Raw genomic sequence first — 21,033 nt, forward strand, 5'->3', positions numbered from 1 at the left:
GTAGAATCGACAAACCATTGTTGAAGGCTGGTAGAGCTTACCACAAGTACAAGGCTAAGAGACACTCATGGCCAAAGACTAGAGGTGTGGCTATGAACCCAGTTGATCACCCTCACGGTGGTGGTAACCATCAACATATTGGTAAGGCTTCTACTATTTCCAGAGGAGCTGTTCCAGGTCAAAAGGTTGGTTTGATTGCTGCCAGAAGAACTGGTTTGTTGCGTGGATCCCAAAAGACCCAGGACTAGGTGTATATTGTCATAATAAAGTAAAGACGACCGAGAGTAGAAAACCTAGGAGTACTGATCTCTAAGTAGGAATTTACTAATCTAATCTTAAGAAGGAATTTACTAATCTGTCACCTTAAGCAAAGTCAGGTTCACCTACACCTTCCCCTCATACTTTTCTCTAGTTATCCACTCATACTTGTCTCTGGGTCTCTTCTTGTCTCTCCTTAGTTTGTCTACATTCCATATTATATTCTGTGTATTACCTCCATAACTAAGCAGACTTCTCGGCACGAGCCTTGGCCAATGCTCTGGCAGTTCCGTGCAAAGCGTATCTGTGGTTACGACGGAACTTGGCGTCAACTCCCTTCAAGGATGGGTACTTGTTGGTTCTTGGCTTCTTGATACCGTTCTTGTGGGCCTTTTTGTTCTGGTTGTGGTTGGTGTGGTTCTTAGATTTAGCCATTTCTGATGTTAGTATGAAATTTTTGAGGTGAATGATGGATTGAAAGGTCAAAATTAAATTCAATTAGGCTCTGAAATATCTTCTGGTAGTCGGTAGTATGGTATATAGCCGGAATAACTCGATTCTACATGGCTTTCCCTCAAAAAATTGGCGTACTTACTGCTCTGTTGTGTAACTAGTAACGGACGCTCTCAGATTTCTATGAGACTGCGACACAAAAATTTTCATTACACAAAGCTGCACGTGCCGGGCTCAGCCCTAGAATTGGCTGCGAAATAGTTCATTGCAAGCCTATACTCAAGCCTATACACTCATACTCAATAACTCTCTTTATTCATTAATTACTGAACTGGCTTAACGTCCATGGTCTTAGCCTTCTTGGCGATCTTATCGTTGGCCTTGGAGCCCATGATACCTCCACCCCAGTGCTTTCTGTTTTCCTCGTATTTGTCAATAAAGTTGGCATTGACAGTAGAAATCAACTTGGCCAATTCAGCCTCGTCAGCAGAGTTGACTTCGGTCAAAGCAGCGACAGAAGAGGTCTTCTTGTGAACCAAAGTACCCAATCTAGCCTTACCCTTGACAATGGCGTATGGAACACCCATCTTTCTACACAAAGCTGGCAAGAAAACAACCAACTCGATAGGGTCGACGTCGTTGGCAATCAAAACCAACTTGGCCTTCTTGTTCTCAACCAAAGAAACAACATGGTTCAATCCGTACTTGACAACAACTGGCTTTGGAGAAGCGTCCTTAGCAGACTTACCCTCAGCGACGGCAGCAGCCTCCTTGGTCAATCTCTCCTTCTTCTCAGCAGCAGTCTCTGGTCTGTACTTGTTGAACAATTTCAAAGCTTGAGCAGCGGTATTCTTGTCCAAAGTGTTTTGGAACTGAGAAAGTGCTGGAGGAACCTTCAATCTCAAAGAAAGAATCTTCTTTTGTCTTTGCAATCTGATGTATTCAGGCCATTTCACAAATCTGGACACATTTCTCTTTGGTTGAACAGATTGACCGATTCCAAAGTTCTTTGGAGTAGACTCAATCAATGGGTTCTTGGCGGCGGCGGAAGAGCCGGCTGACTTTTTAGATAACGGAGCTGGTGCAACTTTCTTGGCGGGCTGTGTCATTGAGTTAGTACGAGTTCTGGTGCCAGAACCCTCCTATACTCTACAGTATCTCGAGATACTCAGCCTGTGCAAGAGTGCGGCCTGGATACTATCCAGCCTAACTACGGTACATAGAGCGAGGCCACACTCCTGACACAAGATCTAAATCAAAGATATGTAAGCAGGAGGTCCAGCGTCTCTAAAAAGTCAAACTTACCATGATGGTGGATTAGATGAAAAAACTAGATGAAAAAAAATGCGAAAATTTTTAGTGTTGTTGGTGCACCGATTGACGAACTGCAGATACGCCGAGAGATTTCCTTCCGTACTGCATACGTCTGTTCATCGACCGACATATCGACGATAAGATTCTCGTTCTCTTTATGTTTGGCCCCTTGATCAATATGGCCGAAGGCGCCTCGAGCGATAACTCTTGGCGCGTAGCTGTGTCGGGAATAATGGGCTCCAGCTCGTAAGTTCTTTTTTTGTTGTTTTTCCTTGCAATTTACTAATCTAGTTTGGCTTGTTGGATCGTTTTATTAATGCCCCAATTGATTGAGCAGTGGAGACTTCAATCCGCAGAGGGCATAGCCATCGGGTTCATTTCCATCTGGTTTTTGGGTGATGTTTTGAACCTCATTGGATCCATTTGGGCGGGTTTATTACCGGAGGTCATCTTTTTGGCTATCTGGTTTTGCATTGCTGACTCCTTAATGATCTTCTCTTACATTTACTACACCAGGATTTTCCCCAAGCACCACAGACGCAGATCCTCACACCGTAAACACTCCCATAACTCGTCCCATGAAGTACACGAATCGTCTCTGGGTCAAGAAAATGCTCCACTTTTGCGCAGAAGATCGTCTACACTCACAGATATCGCCATGGAACAGCCTTACAAAAATGTTTTCGTGAGTTATGTTCTTCCAATTTTGTTTGTCCTCGGTGCTGGCACCTTGGGTTATTTTCTCTCTGGATCTTCTAGCGGTCCTTCTGAAGACAATAAGCCAATGACATTGGGACCTCAGATCGTGGGATACCTTTCAGCATTTTTGTATTTGGGTGCCAGAATCCCGCAAATCATACAAAACCACAAGAGAAGGTCTGTGGAAGGGTTGAGTTTACTCTTCTTTCTTTTATCTACTCTTGGAAATATCACCTATGCGGGACAAATTTTGTTTTACAGAAGCGACTCGCAATATATTTTGCTTAATTTGAGTTGGTTATTGGGGTCAATTGGCACAATTCTGGAAGATATTTTTATCTTTTTGCAATTCTACATGTACAAGGACTCCAAGCACGAAGCTGTGGCCGGGGATGCTTAGGCAATATACGTTTACAATCCGAAAACGACTTAGTTGCATGTCGTATACATTACTTAATTTTTTCTGTTTGGTCGATAACCTTATTGTCCATATCTGTAAACCATCGAAATACAGTTTGCAACCACATAGGCAACACTCGTATCGCTGGAAGTACTGTAGCATAAAGAGGAGCACATAGAACTCCACTTTGGTTTTTTTGAATTCGTTCAACTATTTTGAAAGCTAGCTTATCGCTGCGAACTATCGGTGCCAATAATTGTTTGGTTGGAACAACATCTTGAAACATAGACGTATTTAATTGCCCTGGTATTACCAATAAAAGCAGTATCAGGCGATACTCAGACAATTCTTGCCGTAATGATTCATAAATTTGCGTCAATGCCGCTTTGGAACCACAGTATGCGGAGAGGTTTTTTGGTCCCAATTCGCCGAGAACCGAAGAAATCGACGTTATGAAGAGTCTCTTATGCTTATCAGGTACTGAGCTCTCCGCTAGATGATTCAGCACCAAAGTTTTTATGGTCCATATATGTGAAAAAGTATTGATGTTGAAAATCCGTCGAATTGAATCGTCTGAAAGATTCATTAGCGACTCCGAATGTCGGATTCCAGCATTATTAACGCATATAGTGACTTGTAGCTTTCTTTCAGCCAAATCACGCACCAATTCCGTCAATTTCGACTTCAATTCGTCTTCATTACCAACATCACAATACACATATTCAACACCTGCTAGCCTTGTAGAAGGCTCATTGATATCTAAAGCATACACATGTTTCACACCGCGCCTGAGAAGTTCCTGAACAATATTGTGGCCCAAACCACGGGACGCCCCGGTCACAAGTGCAACATCATTTTCAGTGAAATTTTTAGTCCTGTTGAAGAATTTTGGCAAGTTGATGAAAAAGAGTATTGACACAACAACAAAGAAACTGGGTTAGTACTTGTCACTTTTAAATTACCTAGCTGCATATCCACTTACCATAGTGGTACAGACCACGACATCAACCAAACTTCAACAAAATCTGAAAGATTGCGAAAATTCAAAATATCACAATTGTGATCCAATGCATTCTATGTATACAGTACATTTATGGATTGAAGTTTGCCAACTTCTTATTATCACCTGCTGCTTCCAACATCCAATCGTCCACGCCCGGCCAATTGACCTGGATTTTGCGGGCGTTGGAAAGATCCGTATTCTTGAACAAGTTTTTGCGTTCTTGTTTCCATTCATCTTGAACATCCATGAACGCAACGTCCCATACCTTGTCATACACCTTTCTTATCTTTGCTTCTTCCTTTTGTCTGACCTCCTCTAGCGCCATCCACTCCATATGTTTCAAGTCGTCTGACGACGGCTCGTAGATATGCCAAATTACATAGTGCGGTAATCCCACCACAGAGTAACCCATTCGCTTGGACAATTTCCCAAACGCTTCTGTCTCTGCGTGTTTCTCGAAGGAAAACGCTGGAAAATGAGCACCAGAGCGAAAAACACTGGCTCTGGTCAAAATAGAAACACCTCCAATTCCATCCAACTCCATTTCAACTTCAGGGTCTCCATAAGGATCCCGCAAGTATGCAAGATGGGGCCGCCAAGTTTGGTACTCAACGTACCCTTCCACTATACAAGCGTCCTCATCGAGTTGTTCCGCCAATTGCAATCCTCCGTCGGACTCCTGCCACGAATTCAAGTCATATGGCTGCTGGTTACCCAACCAGTCGGGAAGCGGCCGCCAGACATTGGGAACAATAATATCTTTATCATGATGCATCAAGTCTTCGAGAATGGTCGTCGGCACGGTTTCTACATCGGCATCACGCCAGTATACGAAGGAATGGTGTGGTTTTATGGCAACTGTCCACAACCAGTTTCTGGCTCGAGCCATCAATTTACGACGAGGGCCCTGGGCAGCAAACCCATGTCTGTCAGAGAAGCCCTGACCGATAGCCTGGCCAAAATCCTTCTCGAATATTTCAATCTCGCCAAACCGCGATGCTACATTGGGACTGCTTTGCACTTCATTCAAATGCTTTAGTAACGCTCCCATGGTATCATCCGACGAATCACTGACCAAAAAGGCCAAATCAATGAGGTTGTGAGGGTATGTGAGGTTTTTCATGTGACTGAAGAACATGGGCAAGTGGGCAGCGGCGTCTCGGAGCGGTACACAGAAAAGCACGCGCTCGTCTCGTTGCCAGCCGTCCTTACTGCCTTTTGAATGGTTGAGATCATAAAATGTCATGCTGGAATCTTCCGAAAAATCAGGAACATAGAGCTTGTTGCCTCCTATATTTGGAGCTAGCACTCCTAATATCACTAGTACGGTCACTAGTAGAGAAAGTCCGATTTTCGTTGGCAATGACGTTCGCTTGAAAATACCGTTTTGCCTTTGTTAGTAGTGAAAAGAGAAAACCAGAAAAAAAGCACACCAAAGAACCAGAGTATAGTAAGCCACGACCAAGTTTTCTTGAAACTTTACCGGTTTTTTCTATCAAAACTTGAACGACGTATTTCACGACACTTACTGAGAGGACAGCGAAACAGGAAGCGTTTCTGTTTTCATGGCCACAAAACTTTATATGTGTAGCTGGAGCCCGTGGTGCTCGTTATATGCGAGAAAAAAGACACCAAATGACGCGTAAGGATCAAAAGCTATTATAGGGTCTTCAACGTAATTCCCAATCCGATTCAAAACTTTGACGTTTCGCACCACGTTTGGTACTGCAGACAAGGCAAACAGGAAGGACGATAAGAAAACGCCAAAAATCAGTTCTATGCTTAGAAAAACGACTAGAAATATACTGCCATTGTACACAGCCCCAATTTTCTCTTTCAGCTTTTTTTCTCCTCTCCTTCGCCAATTACATTCCCCACCCTCGTGTCCTGCATAAACAACACCCTTTACTTTCGCAGCCTCGCGTAAACAAACACCACTGCAATGAAGGTGGAGGAGTTGATTATAGATGGCTTTAAATCGTATGCAACTCGTACGGTGATCTCAGATTGGGATCCACAGTTCAATGCAATCACTGGATTGAACGGATCCGGAAAATCAAATATCTTGGACGCAATATGTTTTGTGCTTGGTATCGCCTCGATGACCACGGTTCGAGCTTCGAATTTACAGGACTTGATTTACAAAAGAGGACAGGCTGGAGTAACCAAGGCGAGTGTGACCATTGTTTTCGACAACAGCGATACCTCCAAGTCTCCTATAGGGTTCGAAACTTGCTCCAAAATCAGTGTCACAAGACAGATCATTCTCGGTGGAAGCTCCAAATATTTGGTTAATGGTCACAAAGCTCAACAACAGACCGTACTCAATTTATTCCAGTCGGTGCAACTCAACATCAACAACCCCAACTTCCTTATTATGCAAGGTAAAATAACCAAAGTTTTGAACATGAAACCGTCAGAAATTTTGTCACTCATCGAAGAGGCGGCTGGAACGCGTACTTTCGAAGAACGTAAAGACAAGGCCAAGAAAACTATGGCGAAAAAAGATACAAAACTTGCTGAGATACGCTCGTTGCTTCAAGAAGAAATCGAACCCAAACTCGAAAAGCTCAGAAACGACAAGCGTACGTTTGTCGAGTACCAACAAGTTCAGACCGACCTCGAGAAACTCACCCGCATCATAACTGCCCATGACTATACCACATACAACGAAAAATACAACGACCACAAGAACGGCTTGTCGTCCCAGCGTGAACAACGTGATACCTACCAGCGAGAAATGAGCAAAAGGAGCGACGAAATTACCCATTTGAATACAGAACTAGACCATCTCAGGTCGCAGCATGAAGAGGAAATGAAGAAAGACAACACAATAAAGTCCCTAGAAGCCAGTGAAAACGAAATCACGGAAAAGATCACTCGTCTCAATACCACGAAAGAAATAACTATAGACAACTTGAAGGAAGAAAAGAAGAAAAAACAAAAACTCCAAGCTCAATACACCAAGGTCGAGCAGCATGTTCTCAATAGTGATGATATCTACAAGAACGCAGAAGCTGCTTTTAATGATGCTAAACAAAAACTCAACGAAATTAAACAAGAGCATTCCAAGAAAGAAGAACTTTTATCAACATTGTCGACGGGAGTCTCAGCTTCAGGCGCTACTGATGGTGGATATGTTGCTCTGTTAAAGGAGAGAAAGAAGATGCTTAATGATTCCAGCATACTTATAAAGCAGTCTCAGCTCAAGATTTCCCACCTCCGAGAGCAAATCAGTAATGACGAGTCAAAATTGCATGCAGCAAAGCAAGAAACAGCCTCTTTGAAAGATAATATCAAGGTGTACGAGAAGGAAGTCACGCTCAAGGAACAGGAGTTGAATAGCTTGGGATATGATACGAGGCGTATCGGGGAGCTCAGAAAGCAAGAGAATGACTTACTGAACGAGTTACACTCCTTGGACAACCAGTTGAACGCAATAAGAAGAGAAGTGGGAAACATCGACTTTGCATATTCTGATCCCACTCCCAATTTCAATCGAAACTTGGTGCGAGGTGTTGCGGCACAGTTATTCACGTTGAAAGACTCGGAAACTGAAAAGGCCATGGCACTTCAGGTTTGTGCTGGAGGCCGTCTCTTCAACGTTGTTGTCGATACTTCTGATGTGGCGTCACAAATTTTGGAAAAGGGTCAGCTCAGAAAAAGGGTGACGATTATACCGCTCGATAAGATATCATCGAAGTCAATTGGTGCCAACACCGTCAACACTGCCAAGTCGTTATGCCCCGGAAAGGTCGACCTCGCGATCAACTTGATTGACTTTGAAAATGAGCTCACACAGGCAATGGAATATATATTTGGGTCAACTTTCATATGCGATGATCCTGATACAGCTAAAAAAGTGACATTTTCCAATCAGATAAGAGCTAGATCGATAACTTTGGAGGGAGATATTTATGATCCCGAAGGTAATTTGTCGGGAGGTTCAAGAAGAAACACCTCTTCCATTCTTTTAAACATGCAAAAGTACAACAAGGCGCTCAATCGTATGAACGAGGTTGCGCAAGAACTTGCTTTTGTACAAGAGGAGTTGGAAAAGTTCAATATTATAGGGAAGCAGACAACTTCTTTGCAAAGCGAGATCAATTTGAAAAAGCATGAACTTGGTATTTTACAGAAAAAATTGGATAATAATCCAAGTGCAACCATTCTCCGTAACTACGAAGTCAACCAGAAGGAGATAGTCAACCTCGAAGCATCAATTGAGGAAGAGGAGCAAAGATCAGCACAGTATGAAAGCGATATATTGTCCATTGAGCAAGATATGAAAGAGTTCAATAGTGACAAGGGCCTGAAATTGAAGCGCATAGAGAAGGAGGTCAACGAATTACGAGAGTTGCTTGTAACTAAGGAGGATGAGATCGAGGCAAAGTCTCAGAAATTTCAGTCAATCGAGCTTGAAACAGAACAGTACCAAGCAGAACTCAATACTTTAAAGGAAGACTTGGAAACCTGTGAGGCGGCCATAAGAGAGAACGAAAACGAACTGGCTCTGATAGACAACAAGATTTCTGATTTGTCTACTGAATTAGAAAGTATCAGAGTTCAGCTAGATGAAGAGAGAGCCAATTTGCTCGGACTCAAAGAAGAATTAAATGCAGTTACGAAAGCTATACAAGAAAAGAAAGATGAAATCAACGAGCTTCAGTTGAACATCCAGAAGTTGGACAATGAACTTGAAAAGTCTACATCTATATCAAACAACTTGCAGAGCCATATTGACAAGTTGATCGAACTGCATTCTTGGGTGACTGATTCTAACGTTCTCAGAAGCATAATTGATCTGTACCCCAACATTGATTTAAATGAATGTCGTCTGCAAGTTGCAGTGCTTGAAGAACGGTTTCAAGGAATGAGGCGTAAGGTTAACCCCAATATTATGAGTATGATTGACAATGTCGAAAAGAAGGAAGTATCGCTTAGACAAATGATTCGAACCATTGAAAAAGATAAGGCGAAAATAGTCAACACTATTGAAAAGTTGAACGGATACAAACGGGATACGTTGAATGCAACATACCAGAAGGTATCGGTTGACTTTGGACAAATCTTTGGCGATTTGCTTACCGGTTCATTTGCCAAGTTGGTGCCTGTAGACAACGATGATGTCACCAAGGGATTGGAAGTGAAGGTGAAATTAGGACCCGTTTGGAAGGAAAGTTTGGTAGAGTTGTCAGGAGGACAGAGGTCATTGATTGCCTTATCACTTATTATGGCGCTCTTGCAATTTAAGCCAGCTCCAATGTACATTTTGGACGAGGTGGACGCTGCACTCGATTTGTCACACACCCAAAACATCGGACATTTGATCAAAACGAGATTTAAAGGGTCCCAGTTCATTATTGTGTCTCTTAAAGAGGGAATGTTCACCAACGCCAATAGAGTGTTCAGGACGAGATTCCAGGACGGAACATCGGTAGTTTCTGTTATGTAAGTATGTATGGAAAGTTGCAGCCATTGAGCCCGTTGCGCTGTATACAGGAATTTTCAATCCGATGATCAGTGCAAGTACGAACATCAACTATATGATTCGGCAACGAATATGGCGTCTTCAAGGCACCAGGCAACTTGCCACGAGTACTAGGACCACCAAGCGAGATACCGAACAGCGATATAAACGCGAGAAGGTCTCAAACCAAACAAAACTTTCAAATGAACCCGCAGATACAACTAGAGAGATTTTAGATCAAACCAAAAGTACATATTATGATCCAGAAAACACCACTTTAAACTTAAACTTACGCAATAAAGAGCTACTTCGGCAGATCAGACAAGCCACAGAAGACAGAATGAAAAAACGATACGAAATACCGTCTCTGAATTGGAGTGAATCATTGAAGAAACAGTTCAGCAAAAACTATTCCAAAAAGTTCACCGATCAGCTACAAAGGTGTTTGGATAACGCTGCAATATCTCCAGACTCAATAACAAAGCCGCTAGGTGTTGGAGACTTGGTTACACTAAGTGACGATACTATGGAATTATACATAGTAGTTGCCCAGCCCGAGACAATTGGCTCGAATGCCTATACATTTATCAACAACGAAGGTGAAATAGTGTACGGGTCCAAGTTCATGATTCAAATGCGGTTTCCTGGAGTAATAGACAAGGAACTTGTGGAGACGCTCAAAACGTTCGTTCAGCTCGAACGCAAGTACGAAAATGTTGCGCCCATAGGAGTGTCTGATGCTTCGTTTTCTCGATCCGAAGAGTCTGCTCCACCGCTGATGAGGCAGGCTGGGGAAAAGAATACAAAAGAAGATGTAAGCGAGCCAGAAGACTCCGACCTCAACACTGAATTTATCGTTGCTCTGGCGTCGTCACAATTGCTCACTAATTCAAATGTGAACACCTTTTTCGTGCCCACTTCAGCTCGTGAACTGTACTCGAAATCCCTTACCAGCATATCTTTATCAGCATTTAACCAAGTGCCCCAGATTTCTCGGAGACTTGAGGTTTTGCATCGAGCTCTTCAGTATACGGAAGACGGTGATATCTTGGATTCTCCCAAGACTGTCTACATTTTTGACATGTTGAGGTACTTGCAACTATTTGATGAGATTGACGTACCACAAGAACCTATGGATACTTTCTGCCGTAGACTCAAGGCCTCAATTGACGAGAAACTTCACCAATTTGAAGAAGACACTTCTCATTTGGGAAAATTAGTACCAAAGATGAAAGATGTTGTGGACAGACCTTTTCATGTTTCTACGTTTCTCGCTTCAATTATAGCTATGAGGACCCAGGGTCGTCTTTGGAAGGTGAACCAGCAAGGTTCAAGTAATCCTCCATTGAGTGTAACCGTCTTACCCTTGAAAGATGCACAACTTATTGAGTCTACGTTGGCTCTTCTCATGAGCAGCAATGGAGAAAGCGCATTTGCAGCTGATTTTGTGGGTGTAGTCAACGGTAAGAAGTCTATGAGTTCCAAGTTTTTGGGAGTAATTCAGCTTTTTCGAGACTATGTGGCTGGAAATTTCACCAATGATACTGCAATCGAGGCAAAATTGGTCCTGGTGATTCGTTTAATTGACAAGCAGTTGCACCGCCGTGAAGATGATGTTCCTCTTTTATATGAATACTCGCGGGCTCGATGCTACGAATTGCTACAGCAATATGAGTCCGTTGACAAAAGCTGGATCGAGAACCCGTCCGCATGGAATGCTTCGCTTTTGTCTTCAAGTCCAGGAATTCTGTTGAAATCAGACCTCAATTCTGACTTTTACAACTATCTAAGTGCGACTGCTTTAAATCAGCAAAGAGTTGAAGAAATTGAAGACACAGAGTTTCAAACGGAAGATCCGCTTGTGCTGCACCGTGAGTCCTTTGGACCCGTTCCCATCTACTGTATAGACTCGGAACATGCCCACGAAATTGACGACGGAATTGCAATCACCAGCGATGAGAACAACTACAAGATTCTGGTTCATGTTGCCGATCCCACGTCGTATGTTCGGCTATTTTCCAACCTCAGCAACGTTGCATTTGAAAAAGGTACAACCACATATCTTCCTGAGGGCCCCATAATGATGCTTCCCAAGTTTGTTTCTGAAATTTGTGGTCTTGGGTCGACAAACGAAACAAGAACGTTTGTTGTAGAATTCGAGATTTCAAAGAGCCTTTTGCAAGAGTTTCGAAACCCGCAGAGCCACGGCGACCAAATACAAAGTGTGCTTGAAGCGGTCGCAAATCAGGTCAAGACCAGCTCCAATGTTCGATATTGCACCGCAACCAATTTCCCTCAAAAGTTTACATATTCCAAGGTGAACGAGGTGCTCAACTCGCCAACTTTAAGTGACGACACCAAAAGCTGTGAGCATGCCAAGAACTTGGTCAACTTGTACGATGTAGCCCGGCTCCTCCATAATGCTCGGGTATACACCGGAAACGCAATTGACACAGATATACCGAGGTCTTCAGTTCTGGTGAGTTATGCCCAAAAAGGCAAGCCAGGGCTTGTGGAGTCAGAACATGGATACGAAATGACGCTCCAGCACACCCATGGCGATAAAGGGTACCCAGTCATTAGCATTGGAACAAATCCCGACCAAGCAGCAGACTCCAAGTCGCAGACTCTAGTTTCCAATTTGATGGTTGCAGCCAACACTGCCGCTTCCCAGTTTGCATCCAGTCATGGAATCGAGCTAGTTCATCGAGCGCAAGAAATCAGTTTGGAAAAGAGCGTCTTGGAACAGTTGCAAAATCTCACCAGAAGAAGATATGAAACAGCGACGCCATTGTCAGTCGAGGAAACGAGTCAAGTATTGTCGGTGCTAACGTCAGCCAAGTACAAAGTGGGAAGAGATCGGCATGAGGCGTTGGGAGTGGAAGGCTACGCCACAGTTACGTCTCCATTACGGAGGTACGTAGATATGGTCAACCACTGGAAATTCCAAGAGTATTTTTTGGGCAAGCCATTGTTACTGTTGGAACAACTACACTACATTTGCCATCATCTACAAGCCCGGGAACTCATTAATAAGCAGGTTCAAGTTGCTTCGAGCAAGTTTTGGGAGGGTATTTTTTTCCGGGAATATACGCGGGAACAGCGCCAGAAAATTAATTTCCAGCTATTACTACGAAGTCACCCCCAATTTGGCGTTGTCCGCGTCAACGTGGTGGGGTTTAACAATCTTCGAGCCAAATTGGAACCGACACCAAACCTTATTCAAAAGTTTAAAGATGGCACATTTACGGTGGGAAAGGTGGCTGAAGGACCATTTGAGATATCCAAACTCGATCTTATCGAAGATGAAGTGTGCTTCAGGTTGAGTGAGTAAAAGGGAACATTCCACTTTGCGGTACCTTTTCTTTTTTGCATGTATATAGATAGGCTCGATTGCATATTTAACAATAGAGAGTAATTATAATTTTAGCGCAACGGTTGCGAGCATGGAAAATGAGTGAAGGGGTTATCGGAGATGAGTGGGGTGATATTTTCCAGGAGATAACGACGTTCGCAAGATGTTGTCCCTTCCTAATTTGATTATTATGAAATTGAGGCCAAGCTAAAAACGGCCAAAGTATTTTTTAGCTTGACGCGAAAGTGCATGAATTGACGTGAAAAGCATGCGTAATTATTATGGCCAAAACCCGCGTTATCCTGCTCGCAAATCAAGGGCAAACAAGTCCGTAATACGAAGGTACGGACCTCGCCCCCGCCAAGTGTTGGTGAAGTGTGGGCTCAAGTCCATTTACGGTAATCATTACTCCTTTTTATGCACGTCGTATTTTTGCATCTCGCGGTTTATGCACAACGTGCATGGGTACCCGTGCGGCCCTTAATCCGAGCCAGCCTTTCACGGCTTAGTACAAAAAAAGCTTCAACGAAGGTGGCACACAAACAAGACGTCAGAGGCTGAAAATGGATTAAGCTTTAAACAATGAACACTCCAGAAAATTAGACTGCAACAATAGCTGACCATATTTCATCAGTGGTAACTTTTCGCGATTTCAACGGATATGATGTTGCGCAGTCCCAAATGGGCCGATTTCGGGCGGTACGCCCCACCGACTGCGTCACAACGTTTTTGCCATGGCTGGTTTGGTTGCGAATTCGTTAACACGAAAATAAATGCAGATCGGACAATATATATATCTGCGGATTTAGGGCAGCCCCGTACATTGTAAACCTTCACTCGCTTCAACTATGGTTTCATTGTTTTCGAAGACTGTTGCAGTCGCCGCTTTAATTGGAGGTTCCGTGGCTAAGGATGTTGCCTGTGCCGTTGGAGGTGTTCAACAGTCCATTGTTGACTTGGACACTGGGTCCTGTAGCTTTAACATTCCTGCCTCCCAGCCTGCTATCTGGGAATACTCGTCTCCAGAGGACTATACTGCTGAGTTTTACTTCGCCGTAGTTGACACGGTAAGATACTTCACCGACATCACTGGTGCTGGCCGCAGCATCGTGATTCCTGCCAGATTCTTATATGGCCTTGGAGACTTCCCGCTCTTCCAGATCTTCTCGCAGCAAAACTCTCCCTCAAACAGTACCGGAGCTTTGCGCAAGAGATTCGCAGCCATTCCTACTCTTGACCAAAGAGATGAGGAAAGCGACTTGGTTGCGCACTTGAAGACTCTCGAGGGAACCGAAATTCCAAGCTTGGCTTTCGCTGTTGTGGACCCTGCTGTAGCTTCAAGCAGCGGCACTGAAGCTACCACCACTTCTGGAGCCACTTCTACTGAGACCAACACTTCCACTGACATTGTCACCATCACCTCGTGCTCCGACAACGTATGCCACGAGACCACCGTTCCTGCTCCTACTGTTACCGTGGAGTCCACCACCATCGTCACCATCACCTCGTGTAGCGAGAACAAATGTTCCAAGACCGCAGTTCCTGCTACTTTGGGTGAAACCACCGCTACTGTTGGCGGAGAAGTCACTTCTTACACCACCTGGTGCCCAGTTTCCGAGAGTGAAAAGACTAAATGGGTCACTGTCACTTCATGCCACGAAGACAAGTGCCACTCCACCGTTGCCCCTGCCACTCACGGATGGACCACCACCGAAATTGAGGGCACCGTCACCTCGTATGTCACCTGGTGTCCAGTCACCGAGACTGCTCCAACAGGCACAGCCACCAAAGCTGCCACTACCGGAACAGTCACTAAGGCTACCCAGGCTGCTTCTACCGGCAAAGTTACCGTTGTTCTGACCGCACCTGGTGGAGAGGTCGTCACCATTGTCACCAAGGCCCCAACTGTAGCCGGTCAATCTACCGGTGTTGCCACCAAGGCACCAACCGTTGCTGGCCAGTCCACCTCCGCTGCCACCACCGCAGCTTCCGTTTCCACGTTCGAGGCTTCTGGAAGCTTCATCGGAGCCTCGTTGCTTTCCGTGTTGTTGATGCCCTTGTTGGCTTTGATTTAGGTTCGGTTGATCCTGTACAATTTTCATTTCGGTTATGATATCATTCTTCTAAAAGTCCTTTCCTAGCTACGGCTTAATTTCCTAGGCATTGTCTCTTCGGTTCCGGTTTTACTTTTACGTTCTAATACATATATACCCAGAAGTTGTAGAAGCAAAATAGTAAGTTCGCATTCGCATTTCGCATTTCGCAGCCACCGTGGTGCTGCGGCCTGCCAAGTCCGACTACGGTTTTGGCGCGAAGCCCACGTGAACCAAGACGAGGAACGCTTCTGAGGAAGGAGTCAAACGCGGATGAATTTCCCCCGGAAACAAACAAACTTTGACTCCGAAACCGGAGGTAAACAAATAAATAAACAAATCTCATCGGCCACAATGGTCCGTAACCGATGCACAACGTTCCTAATAATGGCCCTTATTACTTCTGGAATTCATCTCGTGCTTCCCCTTTAACAATGGCCTGACACCGCACTACTGCAAAATTTCAGGTACAATTTCTCGTCAATCGCCCGTTCGGCGCGCTAAAACGCGAAAACAAGGGGGACTCGCGCACCCAGTGCGGCGGCGTGCCGAGAGATTTCGCGTTGTGCAGCAATTTGCAGCCAACCGGCGCATCTGTTTCATCGGTCGGTATTTAATGCGGTGGCGGCGTCCTCAACCCTCAGTTTTTCTCACCTAGTCATTCTTTACTACTAGCGTTTTTGCACACTTTCTTTAAAACCAGCAAAAATTCAAAATGAGATTTTCTTCCGTGGTGGCCCTCGCTACCTCTGCTGCTGTTGCCGCCGCTAAAGATGTGGCCTGTGTTGTTGATGGTACTGCCGTTTCTACCGTCGACCTCGACACTGGTGACTGTCAATTCCCAATTCCTGACTCGTTGCCAGTCAGCTTTGAGTACACTTCTCCTGAAGAGTACAAGACTGACTTCTACTACACCATTGCTCAAAACTTTAGATACTTCAACGACATTGTCAATGCCGGCCGTATCATCTCCGTGCCTGCCAAATCTTTGTACGGTTCTGACGCGGCTCCTTTGTACCACGTCCACGCCGAGAAGTCCCCAGCTTCCAACTCTACCTTGAAGAGAAGACTCGATGCCTACAAGAGAGATGGAGCCTCCGATTTGGCTGACTCGTTGAAGACTTTGGACGGTACTCCAGTCGATGGTCACAAGTTCCAGGTGCTTGACATTTCCTCCGCCTCTGGTTCTAGCGTGACTGCTGCTCCTGCCACCTCCACCGCTACTGAAACTAACACTCTTATTGTTACCATCACTTCTTGTTCCGACAACAAGTGTTCTGAGACTGTTGTTCCAGGTAAGGAGACCGTTACCACCGTCACTGTCAATGACGAGGTCACTTCTTACACCACCGTTTGTCCTCTTACCGAGGAGGCTACTTCCACCAAAATTGTGACCATCACCTCTTGTAACGAGGACAAGTGTGTCGAGACCGCCGTTCCAGGTAAGGAAACTCTCACCACTGTCACCGTCAATGGTGAAGTCACCTCTTACACTACCGTCTGCCCACTCACCGAGGAGGGTACCAGCACCGAAGTTGAAGGTACTAGCACCGTCTTTGTTACCGTGACTTCTTGTGCCGACAACAAGTGCTCTGAAACCGTTGTTCCAGGTAAGGAAACCCTTACCACCGTCACTATTAACGGCGAGGTTACCGCTTACACCACTGTGTGCCCGGTTTCTGAGGAGAAGGAGAGCACTGTCTACGTTACCGTCACCTCTTGTGAAGGCAACAAGTGTGCTACCTCCATCATCCCGTCCACCGTGGCCCCAGTGACCGTCCCAACCGGTTTCACCAACAGCTCCACCCCAGCCACTGCTGCTCCAGCTACTGAGACTCCAACTACTTTGGCTCCTGCCACCGTTGCCCCAAGCACCGGTGCTCCAGCCACTAAGGCTCCAGCTACCTCAGCTCCAGGTACCTCTGCTCCAGCCACCAAGGCTCCTGCCACTGAGGCTCCTGAACAGGACACCACTTCTACCGTCATTGCTACCGTTCACCAAAGCTCTGCCGCTGCTGAAGCCTCCTCAGTTTCCACCTACGAGGCTGCCGCTGCTGGTATGTCCAAGTCTTTCTTGGCTTTGGCCTTGATTCCATTGGTTGGACTCTTCTAATTTTGATACCTTTATGATAGATTCTTCGCTCCTACAACATTAGTGAGCAACTATGTTATTCTATGCCACCTTCAGTAGGCTTGATTTCATATCCTTACAGGATTTACAATGTACTATATTCATTGTACCATAAAACAATTTATTTCGAATACACTTAGACTTTGTACTCCATCTAGTAAACTTCTAAAATGTAACGTCCTTCTTCCTTCAACTCCTCAACAACCTTGGCCACTTCCTTGACTTCTGTTCCATTCTTGCGGGCTCCGTTCGTCACAATGTCTTGAAGACAAGCGGTGATATCAGGAACTGGCCATGTTGGACCACACAAATAAAACGAACCATTTTTCTCAACAAACGCTTCGGTAAGTGGCTCAATTGATTCTCTAATTTTGTCTTGAATGTAGATTTTTTGAGGTTGATCTCTCGAGAAAGCAGCTCCAATATGGGTCAACACTCCAGCATCTTTATATGCCTCCCAAAGTTCACCGTAAAGATATTCTTCTTTCTTGTGGCGAGATCCCATGTACAAGTAAATTTCACCAATTTCCATACCTTGCTGCTTTTGCCAGATTTTTTCTTCAATAAATGCCTTGAATGGAGCAAGTCCAGTACCCAAACCGGACATGATGATAGGCTGAGTGGACAAAGGTGGTAACTTCATAACCGAAGGTTTAACACTAACCACCAATTCGTCTCCAATTTTCAAATCTGACAAGTATTTGGAAGCATGTCCATATCTCAAACGGCCCTTAGGATCAACCCAGTCGACAACCACAATTAACAAATGAACTGCGTTGGGATGAAGCTTTTGCGACGAGGCAATGGAGTATTCTCTTCTCTTCAAAGGAGGAATGATTCTCACCAACTCCGAGAATGATGGTCTTGCCGAGGGAAATTCTTCAAGAATATCCACAAAGGTATCGAAATCGACATCCTGTCTTTTCTTCAACTCTTCAGCACCCTCAGAACTTGCCAATTTCTCCAAGTGGGCTTTTTCCTTCTCGTTGGTAGCATGCTCTGCCAATGCCTCATAGAAACGCTTGGGAGGCTTTCCTAAGAAATCAACGTTGTCGTATAACGCCTGTCTAGCTGAGCGAACTTCAAGAACCGAGGCATTCTCCTTGCTTGTGACTTGCACGATAGAATCACCATCAACGCCATAAAACTCAAGGAACTTTTCAACGGCTTCAGAATTGTTTCTGCCGTGAATTCCCAACGCTTCACCGATATCATAGGTCAACCCAGTACCACTAATGTCAAATTCAATGTGGAAAATATTTCTCGAGTACTCAGCAGGAGTCAATCTTCTGTTCTCCTGGACCTTGACCACGAAATTCTTGACAGGCAAGTCAGGACGAAGATCGGTCTTCACATCGTAAGCTTCAGCAAAAGTGAACTTTTTAGCCAAATCCGAAGCGGTACCGTCAACAGTTTCCTCAGCGTCTTCAGTGACAATGCGTGGGTTAGGAAAGAAGGACGATTCAGTAGGGAAAAATGGAAGCTGTTCAGGCTCTTCTTTTTGTTCTTCCTCCTTTTCTTTTTGTTCCTCCTCCTTTTCAGCGACTTCATCTTGTAAGTTGCCCCATTCCTTGGCAACTTCAACTGGCTTCAAGCCTTGCTTCTCATCGACCGTAGCAATAAATTTGTCAAGCACAGCAGCCAACAATTCGAAACTGTTACCATTTGCTTGCAAAAGCTTGTTGACAATGAACCCATTCAATTCTGGATATGCGGATCGCCAGAAACCAACCTGGGTCAAGAAGTCCTCAGAGAATCCCTTTGTTGAGTCACTGATCTGATCAAGATCGTCCACAATCGAGAAGTCTATCAAAACCAACTTGTTGTGGTTCTTTGCCAAACCACGCTTGAAACCGGTTGGAAGTTTAGGAACCACATCTTCCTCAATAGAGGTCTTGATAGGTTTCTTGTTACCAAGTAAAATGGTAGCACCAGGCTTTGCCGTGGCCAAAACATCGTAGTTGGCAAGAACAGAAACATCTTCGACCAAAATTACATCGGCAGAATCCACGGTAGAGGCTCCAACAACCTTGGGAGCACAAGTAATCTGGGCCTGGAACAAGCCACCACCACGGGAATTGTCAAATTTATTTCTGATCAACACCTTTTTCTTCTCATCCAAAGATAACGACAAGGCAACCTTGTTAGAAACTTCGACAAACGTTCCATTGTCGTGTCCCCATACCAAGTACTTTCCTTCTGGAGAAGTATTGGCAGTAATGTTTTCGTCTTTAAAGTAATCTGGCTCAACCAAAGCAGCAGCTGGGTTCCATGAAGAATCATATTCAGCAAAAAGCTTGGCAATTGTGACTGGACTCCAAACAAAATCTAAAGGATATGAAAATCCGTCCACAGCCAAAGTGTGATAACGACCACTCAAAAACAAAGCCGAAGTCACATCAGCTTTCAACGAAGTAGACACATTCTTGGAGACGTTGTGTTGACTCAAAACCACCAACTTTTTAGTTGACGAAGGAACCACAGATGCAAATTTGGCTGCGTTGAAAGGTAAAGGTACCCTGACTTTGATGAGACCAATCTTTGCAATGTTTCCAACACGGTCCACAACGGAGGAGAGCTGAGTAGCTTCGTGTGCACCGTACACGACGTATACCACGTTTGGGGAGATGGAACCGGAGTACTCGAATTGGGAGTAGGAAGTGCCTGCGATGGTATTCAATCTGTCCAAAGCGTAACCAACAAGATCCGAGGATTCGGCATTTGCACCTGCCAACAAGTTTTGGTAGAGAGAGCCCAAATCAGAGTACGGCAACAAGCCATCGAATCTGGTAAAAGTCTTGGAAAATTCAGGTCCATCGGCCAATAAAATCGATGGGTTTCCAGACATCGCGGCGATAAAGTGGTTCAATACTGTCAAATGTTGCAATTCCAAACCATTGGTTGAGTCCACAGGACTGATAACTGGGTACTCCAACGACCGGGCCACAGACAAGGCGCTAATATAATTGGATACAAGCGAATTGGTCTGTTCATCGTAATCAATGGCACTCACATTGAGAGACAATGGAAGGTCACCAGACCTCGAAGTGGTCAAAGTTGGTCTCATGTACACCAAAGCATTGGCAGGAACAACCGTAGACAATGGTTGACCCGAGGTTCCATTTTTACTGTAGTATCCCAAAATAGCATTCGCAGCTCCAGATCTAACCTGGAACTTGTGGAAAAAAGGAACCACTCCAAAAGCATTCTGACGACCATAATGTTGGGACCAAAGCTGCAAATGGGCATCCAACAAGTTTTCCGCACCTGGTGCCTCGTAACTGAAAATCTTGCTACTAATGGCATACAAACTCTGATTTATGATTGTCGATGCAGACAAATAACTCGAGTTTTGCACCAGAGATGGATCGGCCACGGCACCAAAAGGATTGCTCTTGACTGTCGCGAACGAGGAGCTCACAGAAACCTTGCTTCCATGCTCACTGGATGCACTCGAAGCGAGGGCATGGGGACTCATGTTGTAGTTGAAGAGATAGAAATTGGCTGTGAAAAATAATCGTTATCAATTTTCACGTGACATGAGATGATTCCCGCTTATGTAACCGATCCGGATCTTATGTCAAGGTTGTACTGTGGCTGATGTCACCATCTCTTTTTCATCCATTATGCTTTTCAGGGGTAATCGGATACTTTCCCGGCATTTGAGACATAAATTAACTTTTGGACGCGGAATTTCAGGTACGGGACTTAAAAGTGGTGTCCAGCTGAACCGTGCAGTATTTTTCGCAGCCATTGGTGGGGCATTTATTGGGGCTGCAACTGTATTTGCAACTACTACTAAAAACCATGAAAAGAACAAACCACCTCAACTTTCAACGAGTCCAATTGACACGGTG

General features: G+C 44.7%; 10 protein-coding genes across 10 annotated transcripts; 5 read left to right on the forward strand and 5 right to left on the reverse strand. All coding sequences in view use genetic code 12, as the record gives it.

The window, feature by feature from the left end:
- Positions 1 to 501: 501 nt before the first annotated feature.
- Positions 502 to 693, reverse strand: RPL29 (60S ribosomal protein eL29; the record flags this gene model as incomplete). Its single annotated transcript, XM_001484553.1, has 1 exon — positions 502 to 693. One exon carries the CDS (start codon positions 691 to 693, stop codon positions 502 to 504), a length of 192 nt encoding a protein of 63 aa, XP_001484603.1.
- A 341-nt stretch (positions 694 to 1,034) lies between these two features.
- On the reverse strand, positions 1,035 to 1,820 carry RPL82 (60S ribosomal protein eL8; the record flags this gene model as incomplete). Its single annotated transcript, XM_001484554.1, has 1 exon — positions 1,035 to 1,820. The coding sequence occupies one exon, from the start codon at positions 1,818 to 1,820 to the stop codon at positions 1,035 to 1,037; it is 786 nt and encodes a 261-aa protein (XP_001484604.1).
- A 521-nt stretch (positions 1,821 to 2,341) lies between these two features.
- On the forward strand, positions 2,342 to 3,124 carry PGUG_02334 (uncharacterized protein; the record flags this gene model as incomplete). The annotated part of the gene is made up of 1 exon (XM_001484555.1): positions 2,342 to 3,124. One exon carries the CDS (start codon positions 2,342 to 2,344, stop codon positions 3,122 to 3,124), a length of 783 nt encoding a protein of 260 aa, XP_001484605.2.
- A 49-nt stretch (positions 3,125 to 3,173) lies between these two features.
- Positions 3,174 to 3,710, reverse strand: PGUG_02335 (uncharacterized protein; the record flags this gene model as incomplete). The annotated part of the gene is made up of 1 exon (XM_001484556.1): positions 3,174 to 3,710. One exon carries the CDS (start codon positions 3,708 to 3,710, stop codon positions 3,174 to 3,176), a length of 537 nt encoding a protein of 178 aa, XP_001484606.2.
- A 505-nt stretch (positions 3,711 to 4,215) lies between these two features.
- On the reverse strand, positions 4,216 to 5,373 carry ANP1 (Anp1p; the record flags this gene model as incomplete). The annotated part of the gene is made up of 1 exon (XM_001484557.1): positions 4,216 to 5,373. The coding sequence occupies one exon, from the start codon at positions 5,371 to 5,373 to the stop codon at positions 4,216 to 4,218; it is 1,158 nt and encodes a 385-aa protein (XP_001484607.1).
- Positions 5,374 to 6,069: 696 nt separating this feature from the next.
- On the forward strand, positions 6,070 to 9,582 carry SMC2 (condensin subunit; the record flags this gene model as incomplete). The annotated part of the gene is made up of 1 exon (XM_001484558.1): positions 6,070 to 9,582. One exon carries the CDS (start codon positions 6,070 to 6,072, stop codon positions 9,580 to 9,582), a length of 3,513 nt encoding a protein of 1,170 aa, XP_001484608.2.
- A 61-nt stretch (positions 9,583 to 9,643) lies between these two features.
- On the forward strand, positions 9,644 to 12,931 carry MSU1 (Msu1p; the record flags this gene model as incomplete). Its single annotated transcript, XM_001484559.1, has 1 exon — positions 9,644 to 12,931. One exon carries the CDS (start codon positions 9,644 to 9,646, stop codon positions 12,929 to 12,931), a length of 3,288 nt encoding a protein of 1,095 aa, XP_001484609.2.
- An 869-nt stretch (positions 12,932 to 13,800) lies between these two features.
- PGUG_02339 (uncharacterized protein) lies at positions 13,801 to 15,027 on the forward strand (the record flags this gene model as incomplete). The annotated part of the gene is made up of 1 exon (XM_001484560.1): positions 13,801 to 15,027. The coding sequence occupies one exon, from the start codon at positions 13,801 to 13,803 to the stop codon at positions 15,025 to 15,027; it is 1,227 nt and encodes a 408-aa protein (XP_001484610.2).
- Positions 15,028 to 15,760: 733 nt separating this feature from the next.
- PGUG_02340 (uncharacterized protein) lies at positions 15,761 to 17,158 on the forward strand (the record flags this gene model as incomplete). Its single annotated transcript, XM_001484561.1, has 1 exon — positions 15,761 to 17,158. The coding sequence occupies one exon, from the start codon at positions 15,761 to 15,763 to the stop codon at positions 17,156 to 17,158; it is 1,398 nt and encodes a 465-aa protein (XP_001484611.1).
- A 172-nt stretch (positions 17,159 to 17,330) lies between these two features.
- Positions 17,331 to 20,654, reverse strand: MET10 (sulfite reductase subunit alpha; the record flags this gene model as incomplete). The annotated part of the gene is made up of 1 exon (XM_001484562.1): positions 17,331 to 20,654. The coding sequence occupies one exon, from the start codon at positions 20,652 to 20,654 to the stop codon at positions 17,331 to 17,333; it is 3,324 nt and encodes a 1,107-aa protein (XP_001484612.2).
- Between the last annotated feature and the right edge of the window lie 379 nt (positions 20,655 to 21,033).

Source organism: Meyerozyma guilliermondii, genomic scaffold (genome assembly GCF_000149425.1).
Source record: "Meyerozyma guilliermondii ATCC 6260 scaffold_3 genomic scaffold, whole genome shotgun sequence".
Classification (NCBI taxonomy): Eukaryota; Fungi; Ascomycota; class Pichiomycetes; order Serinales; family Debaryomycetaceae; genus Meyerozyma; species Meyerozyma guilliermondii.